Below are 19,830 nucleotides of genomic sequence, written 5' to 3' on the forward strand. Positions count from 1 at the left end.
AAAATAAAATTTCAACTTACCGGCAGCCAGTTGGCCATTTTCTAAACAATCCGCATCATTGCCAAAACCAAGATGCCGCATATCGGCCAAACACTTATCTTGCAAACCCTTAAAACGTCCAATGGCATAAGTCAATAAATATGACAAATGTATATAGAGCTCCTTGACTTCCAAATAGTTTTTGGCCTGTTTGTAGGCATTGGAATTTGTAAGAGTTTGAACTTTGTTCGTAAGATGTGTACAAATTTCCATGGCATTGAAGACTTGCTCTTGCAGTTGTGTGCGTGCCTGCCCAATTGGAGTTTCAGGGAAAATGTGCCGCACCATTACTGGCCGTATGGGAGCTCCAGGGACTAATGGTGGAACATTTTGTTGAATGTTTACTGGTGTTGGTGCAGCGATCTGCCCATTAATGGCCTGTAAGGGTCCTCCATTATGGCCAATGGCATTGATGGTTGTGGTTCCAATCATGTTGTTATGGTAACGTACAACCGGTGGCTGGCCTGGTATATTTGGACCTGGATACGGATGTTGGGTTATTTGTACCGGCCTAGAGGCAATGGTTTGCGGAACAACCCGCTGTTGTTGTTGTTGTTGCGTTTGATGTTGGGCTGATAATTGTGGCCAACTGCCGGGAGATTGATTGAGATGTACTTGTTGGTTGGGACTGGCTCCCTGACCTGGAGGTGGACCTTGTCTCTTTACCTGAATAAGTTTGCCATTGGGCAAACGGAAAGTTTCTTGTTGGGCAGCTGTATTCAAATCAATGCGAAAACCATTTATGGTATGATAAACTGGAGTGCCATTTCCGCCCGGCACCGGTGCTCTTGGCCCTATGACTGTACGTCGTACTATTGGTGGTTGTGCAGCTGGGCGTAGTTTTATGCCAGTATTTCTCAAAATCAATGGTGGCGGTACCGAGCTTTTGGGTGTAGAAGTCACATTCACACCACCGGACCCACTAAAGCCTCCTTGAGGCTGTATGGTCACAACTCTGGGTGTAGATGTTGATGGTGATTGCATTGGTCGCTGTTGATTATTCTTCTGCGCCACTGTTATCTGACAATCGGGTTCCAACATGCTAAGCAAATCGGGAGTACAAACAACCTCATCGTTGGTTTTAGCACGCTTGGCATTTGGAGGCTGTGGCGAAGGAGTGGCATGTTTCTGAGTCTTCTTAGCGGAACCGGTGCTGCCATGGCTGCGCTTGGAGAGAACAGAGTCCAAGCTCTCCAAGGAATCAGACATGTTACCACATTTGGTTTTGGATAAACGGCAACATTTGCTGCGATCTTTTCTTAAAAGTTGCTGCAATTCCGTTTCGTTTAGATTCATGGCATAGGCTTCCCTGAAAAAAGAGACAAGCAAAGGAATACGCTTAGTTTAACTAGAATTTTTATTATTAGCAATGTATATCCTTACTTCTTCTGTTGATCAATGTAGTTCATCAAGGCCCAATGTTGTGCCCGCAATGGCCATAGTATTTTCGGAGCACAACTGAAACAATTCCAATTCTCGTTTTGTTCAATATCAGCCACAACGCCGCGAGACAAGTTCTTCACAATGCACGATTTACAAAATACATAGGGGCAACTGGAACAGCAGTACACCTCACCACCTTGCCCACACCAACGACAATAGAGTTCGGAGCCATCTTCACCCTTGCTGAATTCACCACTGTTGTAGAAGTCATGACATTTCAAGCAGTGTGAGACACGAAGTATCGGATGCATCTTAATGCCCACATCGTTAACTGCAGCTGTGCCAATGTGTGTTTTGCACACTGTGCAATGAACTTTACGTTCGCGCACCACATCAACCGTGGGATAGGCTTTAACATAGAAACGACGTTCTTCCTCCGAAATGCTGGGATGAAATTCAAACGGCGCCGCTATAAATTAGGATTAAAAAGGGAGAAAATTAAAATTTGGAAAAAGTTGGTGGAGATAAATGAAGTGGTTTTAGGATGAGCCTCAATTCAAAAAAATACGTCTTTACAAAAACCAGGCAACTAGGAGGAAACTTTCACCACCTAAAAACAAAATTTCCATGAAATTTTCTCTGAAGTCAAAATTTTTACTAAACACAAAATTTCCATGAAATTTTCTCTAAAGACAAAATTTCCATGAAATTTTCTCTAAAGACAAAATTTCCATGCAATTTTCTATAAAGACAAAATTTCCATGCAATTTTCTCTAAAGACAAAATTTCCATGAAATTTTCTCTAAAGACAAAATTTCCATGAAATTTTCTCTAAAGACAAAATTTCCATGAAATTTTCTCTAAAGACAAAATTTCCATGAAATTTTCTCTAAAGACAAAATTTCCATAAAATTTTCTCTAAAGACAAAATTTCCATGAAATTTTCTCTAAAGACAAAATTTCCATGAAATTTTCTCTAAAGACAAAATTTCCATGAAATTTTCTCTAAAGACAAAATTTCCATGAAATTTTCTCTAAAGACAAAATTTCCATGAAATTTTCTCTAAAGACAAAATTTCCATGAAATTTTCTCTAAAGACAAAATTTCCATGAAATTTTCTCTAAAGACAAAATTTCCATGAAATTTTCTCTAAAGACAAAATTTCCATGAAATTTTCTCTAAAGACAAAATTTCCATGAAATTTTCTCTAAAGACAAAATTTCCATGAAATTTTCTCTAAAGACAAAATTTCCATGAAATTTTCTCTAAAGACAAAATTTCCATGAAATTTTCTCTAAAGACAAAATTTCCATGAAATTTTCTCTAAAGACAAAATTTCCATGAAATTTTCTCTAAAGACAAAATTTCCATGAAATTTTCTCTAAAGACAAAATTTCCATGAAATTTTCTCTAAAGACAAAATTTCCATGAAATTTTCTCTAAAGACAAAATTTCCATGAAATTTTCTCTAAAGACAAAATTTCCATGAAATTTTCTCTAAGACAAAATTTCCATGAAATTTTCTCTAAAGACAAAATTTCCATGAAATTTTCCCTAAAGACAAAATTTCCATGAAATTTTCTCCAAAGACAAAATTTCCATGAAATTTTCTCTAAAGACAAAATTTTCAGTTACTGTCAATCGTTCCAGTTGAATCGACAAGATTTCTGATTCTAGATCTGAACACCATAGCAATGTCGGCATAATCGCAGTATGCCTGAATTTGTATACTTATAGCAACAACTACATTTCTTTCTCTCTTTTTTTCGTTTGGACACGGTCAATTGGCTTTAAGAACGAAGTGTATTCCTACTGACTGCTCCATTCTGGTGCTGTCGATGCCGATTGGCTACTAAAAATAGCATTCTCTCGGTAAATGTTCATCGCACGCGCTTTTGCTTAGACATCATGTAATTTAATCTACGCACATGATATTTTTTACTTGATGAAGGTGTCCGCGCGGGAACTGATAAGACTGGCCGTCGCAGTCCGTTGATCACCATGTTACTCACTTATACCACCTCTGCCTGGCCAATTGCTTTATATGTAGTCAACACAGGTATTTATGGCAGCACCGCCAATCACCTATGGAACTTAACGGGTATTTGTGTTGTTGTTCTTGCAAGAATGTGTTGTCTTCTATCTTTCGTCTGCTTGATTCTGTTAAATATTCAGAAACTCTACGACTAAGCTGGAGTGCGCCCAGAGGGATCTGAGTCCAGTGGGACTGGCTGAGCAGTTACCAACATCTGACATTTGTCGTGTGGTTCCAGGTCACACTCAGGACACACATCCTGGACGTTGGCAACAATTTTTGCTCTGTAGGAGTTTAGGCGGCTGCATCTGCCGCATCGTAATTGAGACAGAGCTACTCTGGATTGCAGATGGAGTTAATTTTTTTTCAGGTGCAAAGGGAGGAGGTCGTTCTCCAAGGACCGCATTCACCTGGATGATATTCACCGCATTTGCCACCGTGTCTGCCTGAATAGAGCAGAACCTCACGCCCTAGATCATGTAGAATAGGTGTCCACCGCCCAGAAGCCTGAAGTAAGATACTTAAGGCTTTGGCGGTGGATACCTATTCACAATATGTTGATTTGGATGGTCATTGCGATAAAAGCCCAGCAGTATTAAGGGACACTTGATGGTCGGAGTCGTTACTCCATCGACTTTCACATTGAACACGAATACCGAGGACCCTAACACAGCCCACTGTATAAAATTTCAGCGAAATCGAGTAATAACGTGCTTTTATTGTCCCAGGAGCATAAATCGAGAGATCGGTACATATGGAAGCTGTATCCAAATATAGCCCGATCTAGACCACACTCGGTACGATTGTCGATGGGCCTAACGCAATTCATTGTGTCTGGTTTCTGCAAAACCGGTCATAAATTTAGCTTTTATGGGTTTAAAGCCTTAAATCGGGAGATCGGTATATATGGGAGCTATATCCAAATCTGGACCGACCAAAGCTGTATTGACAGGAATGCTGAGAAGCCTAACGCAACTCGCTATACCAAATTTCTGCAAAATCGGACGATAAATGCCCCTTTTATGGATCCAAGACCCTAAATCGAGAGATCGGTCTATATGACAGCTACATACAAATCTGGACTGATCTTGGCCGTATTAAACAAGGATGTTGAGATGTCTAACACAACTAAAACTGTCTCAAATTTCAGCAAAATTGGATAATAAATTCAGCTTTAATGGACCCAAGTCCTTAAATCGGCAGATCGGTCTATATGACAGCTATATAAGGATATAGTCTGATTTAGCCCATCTTCTAACGAAACGAACTGTCTATGGACAAAAAAGCAATCTGTGCAAAGTTTTAGCTCAATATCAATTGTTTTAAAGACTACAGCGCTATTTCAACAGAGAAACGGGCGGACAATATATTTACTTTATAGGGTTGGAAACGGATATTTTGATGTATTGCAAACGGAATGACAGAGGTCAAGTCGAAAGACCACTTTATATGGGAGCTATAACCAATATATCCTATATACGAACCCAAATGGCCGATTTACAAATACCCGAAAACTTTAAGGAGATAGCTACATTCGTTCGACCGCCATCGTGGTTTCTATAAACGGGGCAAACATGGCTAGAATTCCCGTACCCCAAATGAAAAAAATTTTTCCCCAATCACGAAAAAAAATCCTCTGTTTGGGAAAATTTCCCCTAATCTGACAACACTGATAAAATCTTCCGCATACGATACGATCTCTCGTCTGGAGCTGGTGGAATGGAGAGTGGGTAGAGTTTAACAAGTAAAAGCTTTCTAAGTTCGGCCGGGCCGAACCTTGGGAACCCACCACCATGGATTCTGCTAAAAATTTTTACAAAATAAATTTAGTTAAAGTTTGTTAGTTAAGTTAGTCGGAGGTCACCTTAGCGTAAAAGGTTAGCATGTCCGCCTATGACGCTGAACGCCTAGGTTCGAATCCTGGCGAGACCATCAGAAAAAAATTTTATCGGTGGTTTTCCCCTCCTAATGCTGGCAACATTTGTGAGGTACTATGCCATGTAAAACTTCTCTCCAAAGAGGTGTCGCTCTGCGGCACGCCGTTCGGACTCGGCTATAAAAGGAGGCCCCTTATCGTTGAGCTTAAAACATAAATCGGACTGCGCTCATTGATATGGGAGAAGTTTGCCCCTGTTCCCTAGTGGAATGTTCATGGGACAAATTTGCATTTGCAAATTTAGTTAAAGGGCATAATTTCATATGGAAGTCAAAACGGGAGATCGGTTTATATTGGAGTTATAACAAGTTATATTCCGATTTATACCCTACTAGGCACAGTAGTGGGAAATCGTAACAGAACACCACATACAAAATTTCAACAAAAGGGCTCAAGAAGTCATATTGGGGATCGGTTTATATGGGAGCTATATCAGGTTATAATCCGATTCGGACCGTACATGGCACAGTTGTTGCAAGTCATAAAAAAATTCAGCCAGATCGGGAAAAATTATGGGTTGTAAGGGCTCAAGAAGACAAATTGGGGATCGGTTTATATGGGAGCTTTATCAGGTTATATACCGATTCGGACCCTACATGGCGCAGTTGTTGCTAGTCATAACAGAAAACACCACGTGCAAAATTTCAGCCAAATCGGACAAAAATTGCGGCTTCCAGGGGCTCAAGAAGTCAAGTCTTGAGATCGGTCAATATGGGAGCTATATCCAAATCCATACCGATATGGCCCATTTGCAATCCCCAACGACCTACATCAATATTAAGTAGCTGTGCAAAATTTCAAGCGGCTAGCTTTACGCGTTCGACCGCTATCGTGATTTCGACAGACGGACGGGCATGGCTAGATCGACTCAGAATGTCGAGACGATCAAGAATAAATAAACTTTATGAGGTCTTAGATCAATATTTCGAAGTATTACAACCGGAATGACTAGTTTAGTATACCCCAATCCTACAGTGGTAACAAAAGATGAAATTGGAAATCTTTGTTACGTCATCCTAAACGCTTTCTCATAGTGAAGTACAAAATGTCCCCCTATACACTACTTGTAATGTCATGCAATAAGCTCCTCATACAACATGCAATCCATGACAGATAATAAAGCTTTAAGAAAGTTCCTTTGAGAGCTTCTAATAACATTAAAGAACAAAACTTATGTAAATATTTCCGTATATTGAAGATCACTCAATATAAGAGTGATCCTAATATTGAGATTTTTAAAACAGTTCATGTGAACTCATAAGCTGTCTAAAAATTTCTACTCATACTATACTATATTGCTCAGCTTTGGGTTAAAAAGCCATCTGTAGATTTCATGAATTTTTAAATTAAAATATTAATTAGCCCAGCTGTTTTAGTGTCTTCTAAAGCTTTAAGGATACTGAAAGCTCTCATTCGCAGCCAAAATCCCGAATATTATTCATTTCTGAAAAGATTATAACTTTCGACGAAAAGCTTTATCCATATTATAGCAGAAACGGCTATCAGAACTAGATTTATGGCATAAGCAAATACAACCCTGCTACATGGTGAAAGGTGTGTGTCTACGCTATGCTATAAAGACTATCTTTTTCAATTCGCCGAAAGAATTTTGTAGCACCAATTGCAATTCGCCATGGTTTAACAAAATGGCACCTCGCCGCGACTTGTGAAAAAAAAACAGCAACACGAGAAAAAAATCTTTGGGAGAAATCCAAAATCGAAGAAACAAATGTAGAACAATGAACAAAATTATAAAATATATTAAAGAATAAATTTGGCGCAATTTCCAACACAAAAATAACAACATTACAAATACGCAAACAAATACACACAGCCACCAACGCAACGCATACGAACCTTTGCTACTATCGGCCACATTGGACGGTGAGGCCATGTCTGCGGCTATGGAAATATTTGAGCTCCCTCCAGTCGCCGTCAAAGACGACTCATTCATTACTTTCAGTTACAATGCTGCACTACTGCCACTCCGCTGGACAAACCAAATAATTTTACAAGTTCTTAAATTTCTTTCTCACAAATGGTTTGTAAATTCTTTTACTTATCGCGTTTTTTTTTTCTTCAGTCCGTCTGTCAACAACAAAAAAAATCCCTCTGCCTTTTGCTGTGTGGCTTTGCGTTTCTCTTTTGATAGAAGAAACCAAATGCACACACAAACACACTGTTGCTTAATAATGCAGTTTCTGACACTTCCACTGGATTTCAATTAATTTTTCAATAAAATTTTCACAAATTTCTAGAAAACCAATTTTTTTTCACCAACTTTTTTCTTTCTCTACCGTGCGGTGCTATGAGAAATGTAATGTACATATGTGTGTCTGCTCGTATGCGAAAAAAAAGTATGAACAAGAAATAGTCAATATGGCGGCCGCTTCGTTTCTGGTCGTGCCATACAAATGTGTTGAATCGTATGCGAAGAAAAGAGTCTGTCGGTTGGGTAACAACACCTTCAAAAAACGAAAGAGTGAGGGAAATGTTGGTCTTCCATTGCGTCGTTGTCAAACAAGTCGTCGCCATCTTGAATTAAGTATTTTTTTTTTTAAAAATCTGAGGTGTTGGGTCCAACGAGTGTTTGGGGGGAATGGATTACGATGAAATCAGTATTTTGAATAAAATTTTGAGTTGTACTTCCCAGAAACAATACTCCATTGGGCCATCATGAGTTTATAGATTTCGATCTTTGATCAGTTCCAATCGACTGATCTATATATTAAATAGGATCTTGGGACCGGGCATATCAAGTAAATTTCGGTCACATAGTTTCCCGATTGATATATTTCCCAATGTTATAGGAAGATTTTACGAAAATTAGACTGGTTAAGAGTTGCCACATTGTTTCAAAATCTAGATCAAAACCTATTTTCCGATATAAATGACCACCTATATAAAGCCAATTCACAAAACCATTTTTACACTCGATTCGAATCGCCATTTACCAATATTTCAAAGCCAATTACCAAAACCACTAACATTTTTAACACCTGATACGAATCGCCAATCATCAGCTGACTTTATATAGGTAAAACTGCGTCTTTCGATGACATAGAGAACGAATCGAGTGTCAAAAATTTTGGTTATTTAATGTAATCGACCTGAAAAAAGATTTTTTTTCAAGAACATTAATAATTTATGTGATTTCAACTCATTTAGTACATATTTGAATGTAATTAAAATTAATTCATAATGGTGGCAACATCATATTGAAATTTAAAAGAAATTTGGCTGTCAAATTTCCTTATTAGTTTTCTACCACTGTTACAACGCACCGAATATGATGTACAATTCAACGAATAGTTGAAGATGACTTTTATCATTTTATGTTTTGATTCAAATTATCAGTTCATAAATTCCTAAAATGGTTGTCTTCATTTATCAACATAAAAAAATGTTGTCAACGACTTCTCTGCGTTACGATTTTCAATAATTGCTCATGTATCTCTCTGTATCCAAGCAAGAGTAAAAGATGACAAAAGCAAATAACGAAGAACAGCTGATTGACCGGTTTTTCCAAAGATTTTAGGAATTTTCCGTATAATTGTCGTATACTGTCTTTGGGTTTTGCATCAAATCTAAATTTGTGTATCAAAGGTAGTAAATTAATTTGTTTAATCAGTAAATAGATGAAATTAAATGTTAAATTGTTCGTGAATAATAATGATGCTCTCGTTAAAAGTCTACTAACTGCAGACGCCTTATGGAACGTACACATTCAAAGATTAATTTGACTTCTAAAAGATGGTTGTTGACATAACTGCTGTTTTATTTTAGGCCTATCCAGTGCAATTGAGAAGTTCTGTACCGCATTAGACAACCACAGTGAAAAACGAATATAGTACCAGTCATTAACTTAAAAAAGTCATAAATCTAAATAAAATTTACACAATTATTCAGCATTCACTAATAGAAGCTTAGGATGTCAAATCTCACGAGTGAAAATGTCATCAAATAGGAGTAACCGTAAACAAAGTATGAATGTAAACAGAGAAGTTGGAATCCTAAATGCCAAGAACTCCGAAAATTAAAAAAAAAAATTTTGTAAGTCAGCTGATCGCATGGCTAAACCTTCTTCACTGAATCCTGACTATTATTTACGAATAGTGTTATCAATACCAATTTATTCGTATACAATTTTTGCGGAAATTTTGCGATATGACAAGACGAGTTATTGACGCCTTTAAATAACCAATGGCCATCCTGTTCACGCGGCGATCGGTCCTTTGGTCCGGAACGAGATTGCTCACGTACAGAAGCTTGACGAGGATCGCCACCTTCACATGAAAATGTGGTTGCAACAACAACTCAAAAGCCACTGTAATTAATGATTTTTATTTCTCGTTAAAGTAAACACCAAATAATTGTCCGTCACAAGTTAACATCCCCAATGGTAAAGACATTGAGTGAATTATATTCTAGGAGATTATAGTAAAATTACAATGTATACGATAGATTAATCGAAATAGTTGAATTAAATTTTTCCTTTTTTTTTTTCATTTTGCAAGTCTTTTGCCTGTTAGGGCGAATTTCATTAAATTTTACAATTTTTGTTTGTTTCTTTTTCGAGACGAGGTCAATGATCGGAGATGCAAATGGAAAAGGAAAGCCAAAGAAAGCAACACACACCAACCACTATGGGACGCGTTTCGTCTTCGGTTAGAAGACTTTTCAACCATATTAGGTGTGATGGCTTCAAGGGCCGTGCGTTGGTATGTTGTATTTGAATCGTATTAATAGCGACAACGCATCTATGATACAATTACCACATTAACCACGCTCGACAACCCTGTCTATTCATTACTTGACTTATCAAAGGTCATGGTTAAACCACTTAAGGTTGCCTCTAGGCGAATTTGTTCGAGATAAAGTCACTAGTCCTAGCGCAGAGGTTAGCATGTCCGCCTATGACGCTGAACACCTGGATTCGAATTCTGGCTATACCATCAGAAAAAATGTTCACCTTTGGTTTTCTTCTCCTTATGCTGGAAAAATATCGGAGGTACTATACTATATAAAACATTCTCTCCAAAGAGGTGTCGCTCTATTGCACGCCGTTCGGATTCGGACATAACAAGTGGGTCCCCTATTACTGAGCTTAAACTTCAGTCGTACTACACTCATTGATATTTTCGAAGTTTGTCCCTGTTCCTTAGTGGATTTGATTTAAAAAAAATATAAGATCAAACAAGGAAACACAACTATTACATTTTTCGCACGTATCATACGATGTTTACAAGTTTCAGAGCTGCTATCTTTGAAAATACATAAGACAATACATATTGTGTGATATAAGCTTAACCGCTTCGCTTTTACAAGAATATTCCTAAGTGTCAACATCCCATGTTTGTAAATGATAAACGTACTTCGCTACAATACGTGATGATACGTTTCACCACTTAACATGCCCTATGTAATACAACCATACAATAATTACATGGTATTTAATTAAAAATATCCCCCTCCAAATCAGCTGTCTTCACAAATATATCCCACAAAGCCGAAAGCATATAAACAACAAGACCGACGGCAAAATTACAACAAAACAGAAGCAAGACAAACAGAAAGAAGAAAGATAGTAAAGATCGCAAAAAAAGTATTTATATTCAGATATTTTCAAGATTTCATGAAATTATGTCTGCTAGCCAGAGTGATTTTTTCTATGGCTGGAACTTGCTTTTCAAAACTATAGAAAAGCAAATCAATAAAAAGGATGACTTGCTCATTGCTTTGGCCCATTTCGTACTGACTAAACATTCTCAATTTCGTTGCATTGGCTTGGGTGACGATGTAGGTTTGGAAAATTATTTACAGAAATGTATGCAAATATTTGCAGTTTGTATGTATGTAATCCTATAGAAAACTTTAACGGAGGAGGATGAGAACTCGGGTTCCGAGTTGCTGCCCGACAATTGGAATGACGACGATAAGAACTATGCCTTAAGATATACGCATAATAAGCAGTTGTATATATTGCTGGGCTTGAGGACAGAGGGTTCCCTGATTATTACCCTTATGGATGTGAAGGCACATAAGGTTTCCAACATTGGCCTAGATGGTGAGGAATGGATAAAGGATTTAAAAGGCAATATTTCAAAGATGATACCAAATGCCTCACAATTAAGCGAACGCTATCGCAAAGAATTATTGGAACCGGTTAGAATTGAATGCTTTGATTGGAGTTACATGTACACCAAACTATTTCATTTTATATAGGTATTTTCAGGAAATAGCAGAGCTGTTACCACTCAAACAGCATCATCTTCGACTTCTAGTGCTAATTCTGATCATGATCCTTTGAGAATTGGTGAACCCAGACGGCCCTTTAATCCGTATGTAGTTAATTTTTCTTTCATTGCAGTTCAATGAGCTTTTGGTTTTCTATTGATTTAGGTTTGGTGCACCAGATTTCCAAGGACCTCCACCATTTGGATTTCCTGATGTTGGCCGCGGAGATTTGGACCCCTTGGGCCGCGGTGGTCCCGGCAATCTTTTCCGTTTTCCTCAACAGCCTGGATATCTTTTAGGACCTAATGCCGGTCCAAGACCAAGGTTTGATCCATTTGGACCACCAGATCGAGGATTGAGACCAAATCCCAATCCGGATCATTTGCCACCACCTGGATTTGGAGGGGATTATTATATGTAATTTTTTTAGTAACCGAACTTTTCTAAGTTGGATTTTGGCAAATAATTTTTTGGTTGAATTGGAATTATTAATAAAAGAAATAAAACTAACATAAAACATTTATATTTGTTGACTTCTAATACCACGCCTCAGTTTGAACAAATATTTCACAGGGGTGGTTATGGCCTCACAAATTCGAGCCTAATCCATTTAATATTTGAGCCTTGGAAAACTTTTTTACAAAGAAATGTCTCTGCGGCGCACCGTTTGGACTTAACAACAATAAGGCCATTTATCATGGAGATAAAGCCTTAATTCGACAGCACTTATTGATTTGGAAAAGATAGAGGCGGACACTTAGCATGTCCACGTATGACGCTGAACGATTGGGTTCGAATTCTGGCGAGAATGTCAGAACATTTTTTTCAGCAATGGTTTTCCTTTTCTAATGCTGGCGATGTTTGTGAGCTACTATGCCATAAATAGAAGCTGTGTAAAAACTTCTCCCCAAAGAGGTCTCGCACTGCGGCATGCCGTTCAGATTGCCTATAAAAAGGAGGTCTCTTATCATTGAGCTTAAACTTGAATCGGGCAGCACTCATTTATATGTGAGAAAGCTTGCCCCCTTAATTCCTTAATGGAATATTCATGGGCAAATTTCCATTTTTGACCTTTAGCTGAATTTTCAATAATGCCTTATTCGGATATACAATTGAATCGAAACAGGAGGACGGGAGAAGAGCTACCATCGGTGAGAATGGCTAAAGGAATATGTGCCTGAAAAGTACACAGAATCGGAGAGAGGTGTTCAGCGCCGCGTCCAGAACCTAAATTTCCATCACAAGACAGAACTCCTCCAAGTAGCCCGAGGTCATGTCGTCTCAGCCTACATTCCATTTTCGCGGTCACCGTAGAAAGCATCTATCCTGCTAAGGGGCTGGCATAGGCGTGGGTGCGTACGAAACAGAATTTAAGCCTACGAACGGCCAACCGAAGTAATTTTCCATTTCAAGTGATTGTAACACTTGGTGTCAGTTCCCGCGGCCATCGATCCTATGGACCGGAACAAGTTTGCTCACCTATAGGAGCTTGACAAGGATCGCTAATGGTACTTATATACATGTGGCTACTACAAAAACTATGAGCATTACACGAGTTGGAACTCTAAGCGGCTGTTTGTGTCGTGTTCATCATCATCATGAGAAGTTCAGGTGAGTGCTACCGGGCGCGTCCACAAGTTGCGAATAGTGGAATGTTCCCTATATGTAATGACTATGAGCTTCTCCTTATGGCTATGAACACCTCACAAATTGGAGCTCATAGTTTCAACCCGTGCCGTTCGATATTCCCGTTTATTTAACTGATTGGAGTGACCTACTAACAAATATTTATCCGCATTATTCACTTTATGCACTGCGAAAATATGCTGGTAGCTGGATGTAAGAGTTGATGGCGTAACGATTCCGACCACCAAGTATCAAAAAAAAAAACTTGGTGCCTCTTAAACAGCTTTTGCTGGTCCTCTGCCCATTATATGGCGACGAATTCAGAAGTAAAGGTTTTCAATTTATATTGCAGCAGCATATAGGTGAGTAGCAGACTATGCACCGTCAGTTTGGTTGCTCTACAAACTGCAAAAGCCTGTCACCTTCATCGGAAAACAAAGATCTTTCTCGTGGAAAGACACAGTTATGTGTTATCTAAGCGGTATCTGCAAATTTTGCCCATGAACATTCAATTAAGGAACAGAGGCTAACTTCTCACATATCACTGAGTGCTCCGATTCAAGTTTAAGCTCATCGATAAAGGACCTCCTTTTTATAGCCGAGTCCGAACGGCGTGCCGCCAAGCGACACCTCTTTGGGGAGAAGTTTAAGGTGTATCTACCGTACCCTTTTCAAAGCAGTCTCACAAGTGACGAAAAATTGTATACTCTTGATCTAGAGTGAGTGGTTCAATGCTTGGAATGGTAGTCTCTAGATGAAGTTAATCTTGTACAACATGCCGTAGTATTCATTTGATTCCAAATGATGTCGGTGAGTTGAATGTCTGTACCGGTTGTGACCGAGTATCACAATCAACTTTATTCAACTAACAATCGGATCACTCTGAACCCTAAGCAAGTAGCAATGCTCCTATCTTACTATTAAAATAGGAAGACACAATATACTTTTGTAATAATATCATGTTAATGTTATTGTAGCCACATTTGCAGGTGTTGGTGCCAAGCTGCAAGCTCGTTCGGTCGAAAGGACCAATCGCCGCGGCAACATGGTGCACATTGGTTATTTAAAGGCGCCAATAACTCGCCTTGTCTTATCGAGCATCATCGGCACTCAGTATTTATGCAAGAGTCGGTGCCGCTCGGCCTCTCACTGAGACTCTCTGCTCGATACCGCTGATTGTCCGCGAACTGCAGTTGTAGCTACTTCTTTTGAAGCATTCCATTATCCGCAACCTAAGGACGCGCCCGATATCTCGCATCTACGCTTCTCGTGACAGATATGAGTTGCACACTGATTGGAGCTCAAAGTTTCAGCCTGTGTGGTGCTCACAGCTATCCCGTGACGGGCATCATGTTAATGGTTTGCCAAGGTATTTGTAGGAAATGGTTTTAACTATGAATTTGATTTGATTTGGTCAAAGCATTTTTTTCTATCTTATTGCCATGGTTTAAATTGTTAAATGTTGGTATAATCTTATGGAAACTGAAATATCTAAAACATAGCTCCCACATCACCTCAAAAAGTAGCAGTTTTGAATGTTTTGTACTTACGAAAAATTGTTAACCAATTAAAATTTTGTTATAAAATATTTTAATGAAAATGATGCCAAATGTTAGATTTTTTTCCGAATAGCCTTCTATGAACTACATCCCGGTGTCTACTTACCTGGCCTTTTCATCTCCATCTCTACACCATACTCGTCCAGACCCAAAAATAAAGTTGGTACAGCATCAGGCTTAAGTTTTGTCCTGTTGTAGTTGGCAAAGCTGTTTTCATCAAAATGCCGTTGGCAGACTTTCTCATAGGACATCCTTATTTGTCTGCCTTCCATACCCAGTTGATGTAACCAGGCGTCCATATTCTCATAGGTAAAACTGAAGAGTGAATATCCCTCTTCCTTTTTACAACCTCGGACAATACAGAGACGTGATGAATTAGAATGGATTGGTTTCACTAAAGAATAAAAATCAAATTTTTTGCTTTAATAAACGAACTCAATGAAATTTTGTAGTTTTACCTCCTCACTGCCCCCGGGGCCAACTTACCTGGCTTTTTTATCTCCACCACTTCCCTGTGCTCCTCCTCCTCCTCCTCTTCACCATACTCGTCCAGACCCAAATATAAAGTTGGAACGGCATCAGGCTTAAGTTTTGTCTTGTTGTAGCCCACAAAACTATCCTCGGTAAAATGCCGTTGGCAGACTTTCTCATAGGACATTTTTAATTGTCTGCCTTCCATACCCAATTGATGCAACCAGGCGTCCATATTCTCATAGGTAAAACTGAAGAGTGAAAGTCCTTCTTCATTTTTACAACCTCGGACAATACAGAGACGTGCTGTAGGCATTTTTCCCACTTTCAAATATCCGGAAGTTTGATTTTATTAACTTTATCTAACGGTGATTTTTAGTTTCAGCACTTTTTTATTGTTATTTACTTTTTTTTTTTTTTTGGAGGAGCCCCGACAAACAAGCAATTTGCGAAAGCGACGACGATTTTCCACTCACAAACAGCCTAGCGTATACATAAACAAATATGTCGGCGGCGATTGTTGCAACAGCTGTTCGTACAACTAGAAGCAATTCACAATGGTTCATGGGAGAGAAATGCATCATTGCGCGGTTTAATTATAAACGTACAAGTGCACCCCTATATAAACTTAAAAGACAAGTTAAGAAGTTGCATTGTTCTGCTATGATGACCTGATATGTATATACATATATAACGTGTTTATTCAATCCACTTTATAAAAATCTTAGTGCATCGATGAACAATGCATCATTTTATGGTAGTTGCATTTTCATTCACAATTAAAAGACTTACATTTTCTTCGAGATATTTCTGTCATACCAAGGTAGATTTTTAAGGTAAACTCAGCAGGCCAACAGCCAAAATCATTTGAACATCGTTTGATTGCGGAATTTTAAGGCAACAGAAACTTATTCCACTGCATTTCATTCAGTTGGCCAATTTTATATGCAGTCTGCATTGTTTCTTTGTCAGCAAGAGAACGAGGACTTTAAGTGTGGATATCTTTAAGAACAGTAAGATGACCATCAGGGCTATAACAACAAGAACCGTAAGTTTACCAAAATTTGGAGTATAGTAAGCAGATTTACGTCTCTTCTGTTAGGGTGCCGGCCGATAGCGGAGAAAAAGGGAACGAGATGACCGACGATCTAGTTGAAAGGCTCAGAGGACTGCCATCAGTAAATTTGGTGAATGCGAAATCTTTCGAGGACGGTAGGACGACAAAAATCCTATGGGGAGATCCTGGTCGTGAGAAAACGAGAAAAATGCTGAAAGGGAGTAAGATGGTTGTAATACTGAGGCCTTGTCCATAAAAGATTCCATCGGGTCAATCCAGTACATACAAACGGCTGCTATCGGATTGGGGAGTAAGAAGGAGATCAGCTTTCGGACTTCAGGCACGCCTATACAGAACTGATGTGGTAAGTAATAGCGTTGTTGTTGTTGTAGCGGTGTGCTGTACACTGAGGCGGCTGCCCTTGCCGTTGAAGGACTTCAACGGATAAATGCCGTACATACAACCGGCTACCATGGGATTGCAAGTGAAAGCGTTTTTAGGGCATGTGGGGAATATGATGAAACGCGGCTAATACACCCCAAAAAATACAAATATAAAATACCAACATAGGGACGTGGAACAGAGAAAAGTTCGGGATTTAATGAAGAGCAGGGAATATTTGACTTCGATTTCGGGTTTCGGGTTTAAGTTAGGCTGAAAAGAGGATGGAGATATTAATCTGCCACTATAGACATATACCTAAGCCAGTAATCGGCTTGTTGTGCGCTCTAAAATCTTAAAAGTAACTTCGGAAAAGAAAATCTAAGTAAGGAACTCTGTGCAACTTAAAAAATCCTTAATTGCTTTCCATGCCACGCCCCTAAGTTAGTTCATGTCTGGTATTGCGTCCCCACCTAAGTGCCGGTATCTGTTAGACGCAAAAACCGGGCAATGACAAAGGAAATGCTCCAACGTCTGATCATCTTCCCCGCATGCCCTACACATGCTATCACTTTTACTTTTTTAGTATTTCGTGCGTACAACAGGTCGATCGCTGGCTTAGGTGCATGTCCATAGTAGCATGGGCGGATTAATATCCGCACCCGCACGGGATGACTATGAGCATCACACTCTTGGTGTGGTGATCTTCGTTGTTGTTGTAGCCACATGCCTATATGTGGAGGCGGCGATCCACGTCTAGCTCCTATTGGTGAGTATGCTCGTTACGGTCCAAAGGACCGATCACCGCTGGAACATGTTGGCCATTGGTTATTTAGAGGCGCCAGTAACTCGCCTTGTCATATCGAACACCATAGGTACGTCCATGATCTACGAATGATATGGTTACGTGCTCACGGCACCCAAACAGATTCTAGGATAAGTTGCATTAACTTTGACGCCAGGCTCGATGAAAACAAGTGGAGAGCGTCCATCAGCGGTCACAGCTGCAAACTGGAGATCAATACCATGGCAACCGGTTGTACATACCGGAATGACCCGATGAAGTTCTTCATCGATAAAATTAAGCCAATTCGGATAAATTGCACCCCTTAGGGGCTCAAAAAGTATAATTGGGAGATCGGTTTATATGGGAGCTGCATCAGGCTATAAACCGATGCAGACCATATTTGACACGTATGTTGGAGGTGATAAGAGAAGACATTGTACAAATTTGCAGCCAAATCGTATACGATTTGGCGCTCCAGAGGCTCAAGAAGTATAATCGGAAGATAGGTTATATGGGATCTATATCAGGTTATGAACCGATTTTGATCATACTTGGCATAGTTGTTGGAAGTCATAACAAAAAATTTAGCCTTCTAAAGGCCCAAAAAGTCAAGATCCGAGATCGGTTAAATTGGCAGCTATACCAGGTGATGAATCGACTTGGACCATATTAGCACAGTTGTTGGAAGATGTGTTAAGAACGGAATGACGAAATTAGTATACCCTCATCGTATGTGAAGGGCATAATTACTTCGGATGGCCGTACTTAGGCTCAAATTCTCGTACGTGCGCTCGGTTAGGTAAAAACGTTAATTTTGGGAGTTTACGAATTGCTCAATTGGGAAATTTTTCTAGTCAGATAACAAGAAATTTGGAAATTCTCCACGTTCGTGCAAGAGCAGCAACTTCTTTGATTTTTCGAGTATAACTTTTTTACACCCACCAACATAGGATGGGGTATACTAATGTAGTCATTCTGTTTGTAACATTTTCGACATTATGATTCGAACTAGCCAAGTCCGTCCGTTTGTCTGTCGAATTCACGATAGCGGTCGAAAGCATAGAGCTATCCGCTTGAAATTTTGCACAGATCCTTTATATTGATGCAGGTGATGGGCCATATCGGTTCAGATTTGGATATAGTTCCTATATAAACCGATCTCCCGATTTGACTTCTTAAGCCCTCACAAGCCGCAATTTTTATCCCATTTGGCTGAAATTTTGCATATACGGTTCTGTTATGACTCTCAACAACTGCGCCACGAACGGTTTAATTCGATCTATAACAAGATATAGCTCCCATGTTTGAGTAGAATCCTGGTGGTGGGTTCCCAAGATTCGGCCCGGCCGAACTTAGCACACTTTTACTTGTTTTGCTTTGATGTAAGTTCTTGTGTCTTTTAGAACTTGTTAGACGAGCTCAATGGTCTTTTAATATAAATACATGCTGCATCCTTTCACAGGATAATTTCAGATTTTTAGCCATTTGATTGCCACTACGCAGTGGATTTAGTTGAATTCGAACCTTCCTCGCCGAACCATTTTAAGTGTTGTTGCGATTTATGGTGCGATAAACTAACATTTTGTTTATTTTGAAGTGTTTGAGTCCGCCATTAATAGCCGGTTTTCATTTTAGAGCCAAACATAAATTAATCACAATATTACGCTTGAGCTCCATCTCGAATAACTATATTTTTAAATAACAACAACAATAAATAAGCCAACAAATGTCTTTGTTGGCTTGTAGGGAAAACTACACTTTATAGGGCGCACCCCCGTTTTTTATACCCTCCACCATAGGATGTGGGTATACTAATTTCGTTATTGTGTTTGTAACTCCTCGAAATATTCTTCTGAGACCTCATACAGGATATATATGGGGTTGCCCAAAAAGTAATTGCGGATTTTTCATATAGTCGGCGTTGACAAATTTTTTCACAGCTTGTGACTCTGTAATTGCATTCTTTCTTCTACCAGTTATCAGCTGTTACTTTTAGCTTGCTTTAGAAAAAAAGTGTAAAAAAAGTATATTTGATTAAAGTTCATTCTAAGTTTTATTAAAAATGCATTTATTTCCTTTTGAAAAATCCGCAATTACTTTTTGGGCAACCCAATATATACTTGATCGTCATTTACATTTTGTGATCAAACTAAAGAAGCGCAAAGAAATGAATTTTAAGCCGATCTAGCCGTGTCCGTCCGTCTATCTGTCGGGAGCATGCTAACTTTCGAAGGAGTAAAGCTAGCCGTTTTGTTATGATTTACCAAAAATGTGCTAAATCGGTCCATAACCTGATATAGCTGTCATATAAACCGATC

At 39.0% G+C, this 19,830-nt stretch overlaps 2 protein-coding genes and 1 long non-coding RNA gene across 5 annotated transcripts in view; 1 reads left to right on the forward strand and 2 right to left on the reverse strand.

The window, feature by feature from the left end:
* LOC106090979 (uncharacterized) overlaps positions 1 to 15,722 on the reverse strand; it is a 36,163-nt gene extending 20,441 nt beyond the window's left edge. For 2 of the 3 annotated variants that reach the window (XM_013257350.2, XM_013257351.2), the window contains exons 1-4: positions 15,303 to 15,722; positions 14,923 to 15,210; positions 1,423 to 1,891; positions 21 to 1,348 (exon numbers count right to left, since the gene is read on the reverse strand). In XM_013257350.2, the coding sequence (XP_013112804.2) occupies positions 21 to 1,348; positions 1,423 to 1,891; positions 14,923 to 15,210; positions 15,303 to 15,603 (2,386 nt within the window). In that variant the 5' untranslated portion in view covers positions 15,604 to 15,722. Of the gene's footprint in view, positions 1 to 20; positions 1,349 to 1,422; positions 1,892 to 7,251; positions 7,789 to 14,922; positions 15,211 to 15,302 lie in introns of those variants that run through there. The other variant, XM_013257352.2, reaches the window with a different exon arrangement.
* Positions 10,983 to 11,625, reverse strand: LOC131998189 (uncharacterized). The gene is made up of 2 exons (XR_009398643.1): positions 11,522 to 11,625; positions 10,983 to 11,454 (listed from the first exon to the last, which is right to left on the reverse strand). It is a non-coding gene; the product is annotated as an uncharacterized LOC131998189 (long non-coding RNA).
* Positions 11,038 to 12,154, forward strand: LOC106090980 (proteasome inhibitor PI31 subunit). The gene is made up of 4 exons (XM_013257353.2): positions 11,038 to 11,193; positions 11,263 to 11,559; positions 11,620 to 11,735; positions 11,797 to 12,154. Exons 1-4 carry the CDS (start codon positions 11,038 to 11,040, stop codon positions 12,050 to 12,052), a joined length of 825 nt encoding a protein of 274 aa, XP_013112807.2. The 3' UTR covers positions 12,053 to 12,154.
* Positions 15,723 to 19,830: the final 4,108 nt, after the last annotated feature.

The sequence above is a fragment of the Stomoxys calcitrans genome, chromosome 5, assembly GCF_963082655.1.
Source record: "Stomoxys calcitrans chromosome 5, idStoCalc2.1, whole genome shotgun sequence".
Taxonomy (NCBI): domain Eukaryota; kingdom Metazoa; phylum Arthropoda; class Insecta; order Diptera; family Muscidae; genus Stomoxys; species Stomoxys calcitrans.

Coding starts and splice junctions, on each gene's coding strand:
- LOC106090980 (XM_013257353.2), top strand. CDS start 11,038: ATGTCTGCTAGCCAGAGTGATTTTTTCTATGGCTGGAACTTGCTTTTC. Junction 11,194..11,262: donor GCATTGGCTTGGGTGACGAT/GTAGGTTTGGAA, acceptor GTAATCCTATAG/AAAACTTTAACGGAGGAGGA. Junction 11,560..11,619: donor GCAAAGAATTATTGGAACCG/GTTAGAATTGAA, acceptor CATTTTATATAG/GTATTTTCAGGAAATAGCAG.